Source organism: Lissotriton vulgaris, chromosome 6 (assembly GCF_964263255.1).
Source record: "Lissotriton vulgaris chromosome 6, aLisVul1.2, whole genome shotgun sequence".
Taxonomy (NCBI): Eukaryota; Metazoa; Chordata; class Amphibia; order Caudata; family Salamandridae; genus Lissotriton; species Lissotriton vulgaris.
Window position 1 is genome coordinate 427,456,159 of NC_141694.1, and position 11,905 is coordinate 427,468,063.

General features: G+C 45.6%; 1 protein-coding gene across 1 annotated transcript in view; it reads left to right on the plus strand.

Moving 5' to 3' along the window:
* Positions 1 to 11,530, plus strand: part of HCRTR2 (hypocretin receptor 2) — an 880,720-nt gene extending 869,190 nt beyond the window's left edge. The window contains exon 6 of the mRNA XM_086925213.1: positions 10,731 to 11,530. Coding sequence (XP_086781339.1) covers positions 10,731 to 10,957 — 227 coding nt within the window. The 3' untranslated portion in view covers positions 10,958 to 11,530. The remainder of the gene's footprint in view (positions 1 to 10,730) is intronic.
* Positions 11,531 to 11,905: the final 375 nt, after the last annotated feature.

Below are 11,905 nucleotides of genomic sequence, written 5' to 3' on the forward strand. Positions count from 1 at the left end.
ATTACCCAATCCTTCTGGTGAGAACCCCATGTCTTAGGAAGTGGCCTCCTAGCAAATTGTATGCCACCTGCAGTTCTTCGAACGGAAGCAATGTAGAGTCTTGGTATAGGTCCCCCATCATTGTCAGCCCTGTCTCTTCCCAGTCCTCTAACCCCACCCCGTGGCCCCCCTGTGGAAAACATTGCAGCATTTTGATTTGTATGTTTGGGGAGTTGGGGATCTTGGCACCCACCCATCGTAAGTATCTATCCCAGCATCGTATCACCATCCTGGTTTCCATGGTGTCATCAGACGCGTTCCTTCGGACCCATAGGAAAATCTTTGCTAGGGTTATGATATCCGGCGTGACTGGATATTGTTCCCGTTCTGGGTTGCATCCTGTTTCCAGCATTTCGATCAGCCAGTACAACTGGATATCAATATAATAGCCCTCAAAGTCTGGGACTGCTAGGCCACCTTCTGTCGTTGGATGCTGCAAGGAGGTCAGCACTACTCTCCTGCGCCCCGCTCCGCAAATAAATGAGGAGATCAGTGAGTCGAGATCTTTGAACGTTGCTCTCGCGATCCACACCGGTAGGGCCCGAAGTAGTACAGAAGGTGCAGGAGTGCCACCATCTTCAGGACTGCCACCCGCCCTACCACCGACAGTGGCAGTGTACCCCAGAAATCCATCTCGGTCTTCACTGATCTGATTGATCTACCCACGTTTCCCTCTAGCAGCTCTGCTGGTCTATTATATATTTTGACTCCCAGATACTGCAGGCAGCTTGGCTCCCGTTTCAGGTGTTTGAGGTCAGGTGTTGAGAGGGCGTTGGACATCATGGGGTAATGGCTGGACTTCCTCCAGTTGATTTTGCGGACAAGGATGGCACCGAACTGTGCCAGCATTCCTTGTGCCGCTCTCAACTCACCTGATGTGTCCCTGAGGTATAGTAGGAGGTTGTCCGCATATATAGTGCTGTAAAGTGTTGCACCTCTCCTGCCCTCAGACCATTGAAGCCTTGTGCTTGTCATACCCAGTGGAGCCCATGACAGCCAGTAGTCACCTGATATTTATGGCCATATTCCACCCAGGCATAAACCCCGCTTGGTCCACGTGAACCAGGTCTGGCATATTTGGGAGAAGGCGTGTTGCTAGAATTTTGCTCAGGATTTTGTAATCAGTATTCAGCATGTATAAGGGCCCGTAGGCCGTGTAGTTGTGCAGTTCTTATACAGGCTTAGGCACCGGGACAATAAGGGCCTGTCTAGTGCTCTCCACCATTATTCCCACTACCCGGGCCTCTTGATACATGGTGACATGCCTGGGGGCCAGCTCCTCCACGTATCTTGCATAGAACACGGCTGATAGGCCGTCTGTACCCGGAGTTTTGTTCCTTGCCATGCCCTAGATGGCAGCTTGTATCTCCTGCTGCTTTATGTCCACTCCTAGCTCTTCCGTCTCCTCATGGTTCAGTCATGTCATACGCATAATCTTCGTAAAGTGCCTGACCCCTGCCTCATCCCCTATTTCCACCAGTGAGGGACACTAGATATTCCACAGCAATGACATGGTGCTGCGTGTATGCTGAGCACAGGAAAGTGTCTAGTTTCACATGTACTGTGTGGACCGCTGAGAAGTAGTTCCTATCTTGGGGATGCAAGGTCCGCCAGGCATCCAGCAGCTCCCAGCCCTGTCTCCAGGCAGTGAATGCCTGTGAGGCGCGTGCTGCTTGTGAATTAACCAGTGGCAGGTATGATCTATCTAGGAGCGTGACGTCCACATTATTAAATTCGCCCCCCACCAGGTTAGTGCCCATCAAGTATTGTGTCAGGCAGTGACTCAGTCTTCCGAAGAAGGATGGTTGTTCTGTGTTGGGGACAGAGATGCTAATCATACTGACCTCTCATCCTTCTTGTTGGCCCTTTATGGCTACATATCAACCCTCCGGGTCTCCCAGAGAGTCCATCAGTTGGAATGGGAACCCCGATTTGATCCATATTAGCGCCCCTTGCATATGCTGAATAGATAGTGTAAAAAAATTGGCCCCTCCATTGTCTGTGCAAGGATTGTTCCTCTTTCTGTGTGAGGTGCGTCTCCTGTAGCAGGGCTATCTGGGCTCCCCTCCTTCGTATATGTGAGAGAACTATGTGGTGTTTTGTCATTGTGTGCATGGCCATGATATTCCAAGTCATGCATTTGTACATTTGCCTATCAGCCATTGGGAGGTGTTACTGTTCTCGGCCTGTCTCCCTCCTTATGTACCATCCACTGACGGCTCTCCCCAATCGAACCCTCATAATTTTTGATGTGCTGCAACTCAAGGTGTCCCCCCATGTCAACATTAAACATTGCCCCCAACTCCCACTCCCCACAATAAGCAGGCATCCCCCATCCAAACTAAGGTCATAGGTCCGCAAGTGACTGCTTGCTGTTTGATCAGTCAATTGCAAGGGAGGAAGGCTACTCATTTGCCACTCTCTCAGTCTCTGCAGATGCCTCTCAGTTCCACTCTCCCATCGGACAGTGGAACTGTCCTCACTGTACCTCACTGCTGGGTCAGGTGTGTCCAGTTCTACTCCAGACCTGCTCTTGGAAGATCTCTGCTCCCCCTTCTAGGCGGTGTCGTCTGCCGTCTGCGGTGTTACGTCTGGGAGAACCACGCTCGATGTCTCGGACTCACTGGATCCATGTTCTGAGCCGGAGTCTGCTGCTGTTTTGCTGCCCTCAGGGGGTACGTGACTTCTTCCCTTGCCGCTGATCAGTGCCACCACCTTCATTGCATACTGTTGCTCAAGCTGTGCCTCTTCCTGTGTTGGAGCTAGGATCCCCCTCATGTTCGCCGACCCCTAGACTGGTTCTCTCTTTTTCTCCTCCTCTCTGATTCCCTTAGTGGCACCATCTCTTCGTGTTTCTCCAGCCAATCGGCTGCCTTCTGCGAGGTCCTTAAGAACTCCATGCCCTTCTCTGTAGTGACTCATGGCGTGGCCAGTTATAACGTTGCATATTTATAGTTTAATTGCAGCAGCCTCTGCTTCACTTCCCGATAGGAGCCTCTTTGCCGTTGGACTTCCCTGGAAGAGTCTGGAAAGATTCTCAGCATAGAGTTGTCCGCCACTATGTCTCCTTTGAGGCGCTCCTGGGTAAGGATGTGGTCCCTGTCCCTGAAATGGAGGAGCTTTGCTATCACTATCACCGCTCCAGGTGTAGGTGGCTTCGCTGGGACTCTGTGCACCCGCTTCAGGGCAAAGAAGTTAGATAGGCGATTCGGCGCTACTTCCTCCAGCGTCCATTTTTCCAGGTAGGCTAGCATGTTGCGGCCTTCTATTTTCCCCCGGCAGGCCTATAATTCTGAGGATGCTCCTTCGCCACCTATTTACGGCATCTTTGGCCCGGGACTCCAATGTCTGTACATTCGTCTCGAGCGCCGCTACGCGCTGTTTCATGATTACCATGTCTGCCAACGTTTCAGAAAGTTGGCCCTCTGTTGTCTCGACGCGGTCCACCAACTTTTTGTGGTGTTCTCTAAGTAAGCCCAAGTGCAGGCCCAGTGAGTCGATTTTGGTCTCCAGGCACTCACTGGATGCAGTGATGGCCTGCAGAATGTCCTGCAATGAAGGGTCTCTGGGATTTTCCGCCTGCGATTGAGCCTTCCCCCTCTCCTCCATCGGTCTGTCTATTGGAGCCTCTTATCTGTCCTTCTTTTTGGGTATCTTCCCCATGGTTTCTTCTCGTTCTGTAGTGTTTCTGGTGCTGCATGTGTTCATATAGCACTCCCGATGGTCCTCACCTCTTGTGGGGCCTGCTCCCCTAGTAGGCTCTCTGCGGTCTGGTAGGCGCTCCTCCTCGCCATCAGGTCAGCCAAGTCTGTTTCTGTCTTGGTTTCCCCCGTGGTGCGTTTGCCCCCTCAGGTGCATCTTGTATCCCCAGTATGTACCTTGGTCTCTCCGTCTGGTCAGGTAGGGGAGTCGAGGCTACATCATATTCAGACCCTGCCTGCCGTGTGGACAATCATGGGCGTTTGGATATCAATCTAATGTCTCTACATTCCTCCAGTTGGGCATCCTCAGGTGCGCTTGCTGTGGAGGGGGGCCTCCCCCCTGATCTGGTTGGTGGGCAGGAGCTCATGTCGTCTCTGTGCTTGTTCCTTGGCTGCAGCAGTGGCACTGGGCCCACTTGCCTGTGTTAGCTTCTCACCCGGGGCAAGTAGTTCTCTCTCCTGCCCCTCAGGCCTCAACGCCCAGGTTGTAGCACTTCAGGAGTTATCCCCATCTTCAGCTACCCTTTGCTGATCTGTACCTGCTGCCTACTCTGATGCCCTGGCCATCCCTGGGCCCATCCGCTGGTCTCTCTGATGCTGTTAGGCCCACTCACCTGGTCCAGGTCGAACTCCCGGGCTTACTAGCCATTGTCACGTTCCTCCGGTTCTCAGTATCCTGGCTGCAACTCACTGCCTAACCGCTTGCGCGGGGGAAGGCCTCCCTTACCCCACTGCTCCACTCCAGTCCTACTTAGGTCCGTCACTAGGGTCTTCTGTTGCTGGGCCGCCAGGGCCCAGTAGGCATCAGGCAGTACAGGCTGTGTTGGGTGCTACACTGCAAGGCCCGAGTCTCCCTCCTCTGCCACTCTCAACTAGCCTCACACAGTTGCTCTCTTCCTCCAGTGTCCGCCGAAGATCCCAGGCCCACTCCCTCCTTGTCCCGCTAGTCGGACGGGGGCCCTGCTCCTCCTTCTTCTGCCTGTCGCTGTTCCTGCTGCTTTCCGCTGGCATCCTCACAACTCTCTCACCTCACAGGGGCCAATGCAGCACTCATCTTTACTTGTCAGGCATCTGTCTCCACCTCACTCGTCTTCACCGGCTACCGCCCGGCTCCACACTCAGGCTTGCAACACGGGGGTCTCAGTCAAGCCTGTGCGGCCTCCGCTCTGCCTCTCTGCCTCTCTGGTGCAGCCTTGGGGGTTCTCTGGGTTCAATCTGGGTACTGCGGTGGGGTGGTGGGGGACACCTGAAGCCATGATCTGCAGCAGCCTGGTCAGTGCTGTCATCCAAGTTTTCATTCCCGGCACTGTCACCTCTCACTGGATGCCGCCATCTCAGCACGCCTCATGGCCACAATCTGCTCCTTCAATTTTGCTAATTTCAGCCATTCTTCCAGGGTGTCTTCGTCTGTGGCACGCACCGCTCCCCTGAGAGAGCTGTGGGGGTGCACTGTGGTGGCATCAATCCTGCTCAGGGCGTCAGGATGATGTTAGATGGTGGCAGATTTGTGGTCAAAAACATTAAGTAGAAGACCACAATGTGAAATGAGAGCCCCTAACTGAAATTTCGAATCCTCCACAGGAAATTGCTCATAAATAGATTGGATTTTTTTAATAGAAGAAGACAGAAATATCCTCACTTAAGTTAGTTTGGGGGGATGAACATTCATGGCTGCATTTGGGGAAATAAATGAGTTGAGCTTGGGAGACTTATTAGATGGCACTGTGATCATAGATCAAATAAAAGCCTTATGAGTTTTATTATTAGCAGCATGATAACTTTTCAAGGCAGATTTAAAAACCTCTTTTGCCTCCTTATCATAATTCAATTCAATTAAGCTTTATTCGATATATCTTCGAGAGTTGAAACATCATTGTACAATTAAAAACATTGTTTAAGCAGCTTTCTGTATTAAAAGATGGAAAAAACGTTTTCCTTTGCAACTTACGGTCGCTTAATTAAGAGACTTAACGACATCCCCCCCAAAAAAACTTACAAATTTATGACATAGTAGAGCGGGCAACCGCCTTTTATATTTTAAAATTGCAATGACCCCAATGTGGGGGAAGTTCAATCTAGGTTCATTCGGTGTTGAACAATGCACTTCAGGAAATTAACTATTGTGAGGACCAGCCGTTTGCCCTCCAGAAGCTGTAGGAAAAGAAATGCGGGCGACAGGTTCTATGGCCTGTTTGCTTTAACAGTGGAATAAGCCATTTTTTTCCTAAAGTCATTATGAAACTTGCAAAAGAGGATGGTATGCAGAGTGGACTGTGTAGAGGCATCATCACAAGCACAGGGCGGAAGTTCTTTAGCTCAGTTATTTCGAGTTGGGAACGCAACCAGTCGGTGGAAAAGGTTCATCCTAAACCTAACTAGAAGAAAACGATCATAGCTCGTGATGTTATAAGTGAGGTAGGGCTGAATGGCTACTGTCGTTTGGATCATCAAGCTATGTATAACTGATGATTTCGTGACCTCGCTCATCAGTCGCAGTTCTTCAAGGTGTGCGAGACATTTCGCCTGTAAAACCTTCCTTGGAACCTGACGATTTAGGGGGGGATCATAGTAACATTTTTCCCAGCCTAGATCGTGAAAGAGCCTTTTCACATATGATAGCCACCTGGATTTATGCACATTCTCCATGGCTATGCAATCGGAAATTATTTTCTGTGTAAAGGTTGCTTTTTCCGATGTCCAAATTCGACTCCACAGCAAAAGAAGTCCCAACTCGATGTGAAATCCTAAATCTCTGCTCTAACCTTTTACATATGGATTTCTCCTTCTTTAAATCATCAGAAAACCAAGGAGAGGATGGCTTAGATCTATTGTAAGAAACGGCTTTTCAAGATGCAACAGAGTTCAGAGCATTGGCAGGCTAACTATTAAAAATATCCTCATCCTGCTCAAGGGTACCAGTAAGATTGAAGGGATGGCTTGTGATGTCTCTAAAAAGAGGGAATCAGAGATGTTATGCCATGGTCTGGCTGTTTCCTGTGCCAACCTTGTGGTCTACTTAGCAAAGTTGACAGAACATTAAAAGGAATCCGGGTATGCTCAAACCAAATAAGCTTCAGTGCAGGTTTAACCAGAACAGCTGAGGGGTTGTATAAAATGAGGTCTGAATAATGACCAGCCTTTTGGATAGGCTCATTTAATAACTGTTCTAAATTAAAGACTAAAAAAGAAGAAAAAAACTGCTGAGCAGGTCTGCAGTTCAAGTCGTCAACATGTAGATCAAAATTGGCATGACGTAGTGGCAATTGACCTAGGGCATTGGACAGGAGAATTAGCAGAACAGTCTGGAGGTCTATCAATGAATGCACTGGATAAAACAAAGGAGGGGGCATAGACAATAGTAAAAGCTAAACTATCAATGTTGTTAATATTCATCAGTTTTTAAATGAGGCATGAAAATAAGGAGTGATGTGCAATTGCCACACCACCCCTGTTTTTACCCTCACAATCAATATGCTTGATTTGAAATCCGGGAGGGGGGGGATAGCTAGGGCAATATCCGCAAACAAGCACTCCTTCACCATGTTTCTATTAAAAACATCAAGTCCCAACAGTTCTCAAAAGTACATTAAAAACATTGAGGGAATGTTTATGTAGAGATATTCAATTTATAAGAAAAGCAGAGAAGGAGACATTTGTGGGTGATGTACCCAATGCTTCAGTCCCACAAGGAGAACTAGCTCTGACATCCCTGATAGAAGCCCAACTACACTTATAAACATAGTTGAGAGAAGACCCACATTGAGGGCATTTAATCGATGTGCCGCCACCCACAGGATTCAGAATAAACTGATGGTTACAGGAAGAAGGATGCAGCTTCAACACCTCCTCCCTAGAGTATAACTGGAAGGGTGCATTATGGCAGGCCTCACTAGCACCATGGCTGGCTCTGTACGCGATCTGGACATGGACAGATGCAGACAGGCTTGCCTTAGACGAGTCATCAGCATGTCCACTTTGAGCATCGGCTGCACGTCTCCAGAATGGGGATTCTTAAATAGGGCAGATGTCCACAATTTTAACCACAAGAAATCACCAATGAGGGAAAATCACTAAAGAACATCAATGAGGGAAAATAGCGCCTCTGAAGGGAATCAGGAACGGAATGTGGACGTAAGCTACAAATATTGCAAAGGTCTGCAAAAGTGACCATGAGAAGTAAAGATAAAAATGAGATTCCCAACTTTAGATGCATTTATGCAGTAATCACATACAAATAGACCACCACACATCTAACTGTTGTGCGTCCATGGCATGTTAATGTAGGGAAGGGACCGCAATTCTAACCTCTAGAGCGCCTCAATAAGGAAAAATGACACACCTGTGGGAAATCAGGACCGGCATGTGGTAGCAAGCTGCAAGTATTAAAAAGGGCCGTGAAAGTGACCACTAGAAGTAAAAGCTTTAAAAATAGCATGGAAAGAAAAATGTAATTTCCCCCAACAGTGCAACTCAATTTTAGACACAAATATGCAGTAATCATGTAAACGTATACCAACAGACAACTAACCACTGCACATCCACAGCCTGGGCATTCTTAAATAGGTCAAGTGTGCCTAATTCCAACCACTAGAGCGTGTAAATGAGTAAAAATGGCGCCTCTGTGGGGAATGGGGTCCAGATTGTGGAAGCAAGCCACAGGTATTACAAAGGTCTGTAAAAGTGACCACCAGACGAGGCCTGTGCAAGGAAGAGCGATGGGGCGTTGGGGGGAATTGTAACAGATGTCAACAAGGGAAGATTAAATAAATAATTAAATTTCCCTCTTTGTCGTCTGTTGAAATCCCCCCCCCCCCCTTCCCCCCAACCAGGCCCACCGTCCTACCGCTCTTAACTGCACAGGCCGTGGCTGCTGACCACGAAAAGTGAAAGCTTTGAAAATAGCAAGAAAATAAAAATGTGATTTCCCACAATGTGTAAATTCTATATTAAACACAAAGATGCAGTATTCCTGTAAACATATACCGGAACACAACTACTTCAATAACTGATTTCTGTGCCTTGGGTAAAATTGCTTGTTAAACACTATACGAAATTACCATAATCTGTTCTAGCATGCCTATGCTTGTATTTCACGTTTTAGAATAAAGATTGATGTTGTTTCCAGTCACAAATGCTAGCCCCATGTCCCAATGTGATCTTGATAGTCATTCTTAAAGAAGAGCTTCTTTCTTAAAAGAAGCCTAATTTAAGATGATTGTATGCCCCATTTGTGTTAAAGAAAAGGCAGTGCTCTGCCCTCAATTTCTATGAGCTGACATTTTGGAGTTCAGACTCTGCAGACAAAAAAAAATCATGTCTAATAATGGCAACCAATGCCATTCTCCCACAGCTATTTAGAGAAAGGAATATGCACTCACTTCAGAAAAAAATGAGTATATAGGTTTATATAAGGTCGACTATAACCTGCATTTTCAAACTAGCATTTTTGTAACTCGCCGTATCTCTGATTGCACAGTTACTGTGTGCATTTTAACCTCTTAATGATGTAATATGTGGATCTTGTAAAATCTATTCTGGAATTATATAAACGTGATGGCTGTTCTGAAGAAACTTGTTTTCCTACATCACAAATGTAAGCACTTTTATGACTTGAGTTTAATGTCGTTAGCAGAATATTATTTTACTTGGGGACAAAGGTACGAAAAGACTGGTCACAAAAAGTGGTTGCAAATTGTGTGCAAACCTTTTACCACTAGTCTTTTATTTGGCAATGCGGCCTACATACTGATAGGCCAATCATAAACCTTCCATTTGCACAACAACCTAATGAATATTTATCAAGCAGGTTGCTATGTGCCACATCCTGTGATAGGCTAACAATACAGGGTGGACTGCACAGAAGAACAAACAATAATCCCGATGTTGGCATTCCCAAACTGATAACTTTTTTTTAGACAGTCCATGTTCCTTACTGGAACCAGTGTTACTATTAGAGAAAAACGCAAAATGGATTTGTATGTATGTTCCTTGGTTTGGTAACTTGTTTTGAAGTGCCTTTCAGCCCGATCCATGAGCTCTTAGTTCATTCAAAACTTTGTGAGTGGTCATTGCATTAGTTGTGAAACAAAAAATTAATTTTGGGTGAATTGCATCTTTTTTTTTCGGAGTCACCATTAATCTAGAGCTTGTTACACAAGTCTTTGCTTTGATTTCATGGACTACAGACTCAAAATCTTTCAGCAGCCTGATTACTCCATTGTTCAACTTTTTGTAGTCGATGACATTCAACCTGTATTTGAAGTCTGACTTCAGTATTTAAAAAAAATATATTTTCTCCGTGGCTTGTGTTGCTTCTTTGTTGGTCGTACAGCGTGTTTCTCTGTTGACAGGTCGTTAAAAGGAACACACTTGGGGAAGGCGTGTCAGTTGTTGGCATTCAGTCCAACCATAAAATAATTCAGCTTTCCTCCAGACGACATAGACACTTATATGATTCACAAAGTTTTGTACCGTGATTAAGCCTGTGTTATTCCCTGAAATACACGAGTAAGTTGCACCTAGGACGATAGGTACGAGAAAGCTACTCCTAGACAAAGATTTGTGAATTGTTTCCACTGTTTTATAAAAGTGTAACTCCAATTTGCCATGTTAGGAAACTGTGGGGCATATTATCAAGCACGGCGTTAACATTATCGCCGCTTTAGCTGCAGAAAACTGCCGCTAAAGCGGCGATAATGTTAACGCCGTTTCTTGATAATATGCCCCTGTGTTGTTCATTGTTTACTAAATTCATTTTCCTAGCTTTCAAATATCAACGGGTTATTTTTGACTGTATTGAACGCATTATTTGTACAATCTATCTTATCCTTTATCATAATAAAGGGTTCGTTGATCAGAGCCTATCCCAAAACGACGGAGTGCCTATCATTTAATTTGATGGTTGTCATTTTCTGATTGATAATGTACTACCTGCCAGGTAAAAAAACAAGAATTAAACTAGTCTCTCTGTCTTGCTTTTTGTAATTGCAGGGAAATTTAGAGAGGAATTCAAAGCAGCATTTTCTTGTTGCTGCCCTGGAGTTCACCATCATCAAGAAAAAGGACTTACCAGAGGACGTGCGAGCACAGAAAGCCGGAAGTCATTGACAACCCAGACTAGCAACTTTGACAACATTTCAAGACTCTCAGAGCATGTGGTACTGACCAGCATAAACACCCTCCCTGTGAATGGCAGTGGAGCTATTCACAACTGGTAATGCAGTGAACTATGAACTCATTTTGGCCCTGAGTACCCTACCCTTAATGTTATGGAACGATCAGGAGAGCTCTCAGTGTAATGAGTTTGTGGCTAGCAGGGCAGACCGAATGAGTGAGCTGATGTACAACGGGACCGACCATTCCACACGAACATGGAAAGACATTCCCTCAAGTGCTGCTTTGCGAATCGATGAATATTATTGCAGCTGGAAACAAATACGTCTGAGTGCTCATTCTTTCCTGTGAAAATTTGTGAAAGGAAAATATGACTATGTTATGACTTCGCTGTATTAATTCTAATGATGCAAACGATCTCTAGTTCTTACAGTGCATTTGTACTACAGTTACATAAATGTTCAATAAGGGAATGTAGTACCTGCAGTACTGTAAAAATCACCAGCCTGTGTTGAAAATATCTTAACAATGTTTACAAAGGGCTCTTAAAACCTGCAGTTCAACTTTTGACAGAATAACTTTATGTATTTAAACGAGTCACAGAACAGTTGATATTCATTTTGTTAACGCTTCGTATACTTTTATTTTACTTTTTTAATTTAAATTCCAAAACTAAATGAAAGGCATGTAAACAAATAAATTCAAACTTTGATATTTGAATTTGGAGCCTGTTCTCTGGGCAAGTTAATTTATTGGCAATGTCACTAATGGGAACATGTTGATTTGAAATGCAAATGACTGTGATTCTGATCAAGACTGTATGTGTAAATTCAAATAATGGTACTTTCACCTATTCGTTCATTAGTATATTAGTACATCATTCCCCCATGTTTCCTTATTGCATTTGAGCATTTCTCTCTTTCAACTACTGGGTTTTATAATTTTATTTAAGTCCTTTTGATATACTATAGATTCTCATTCAGAATCAGAACAGAAGTAGCCCAACATTCTGTGATCCAATATTCACAAAAAAAGCCCCAAAATAAGCGGTT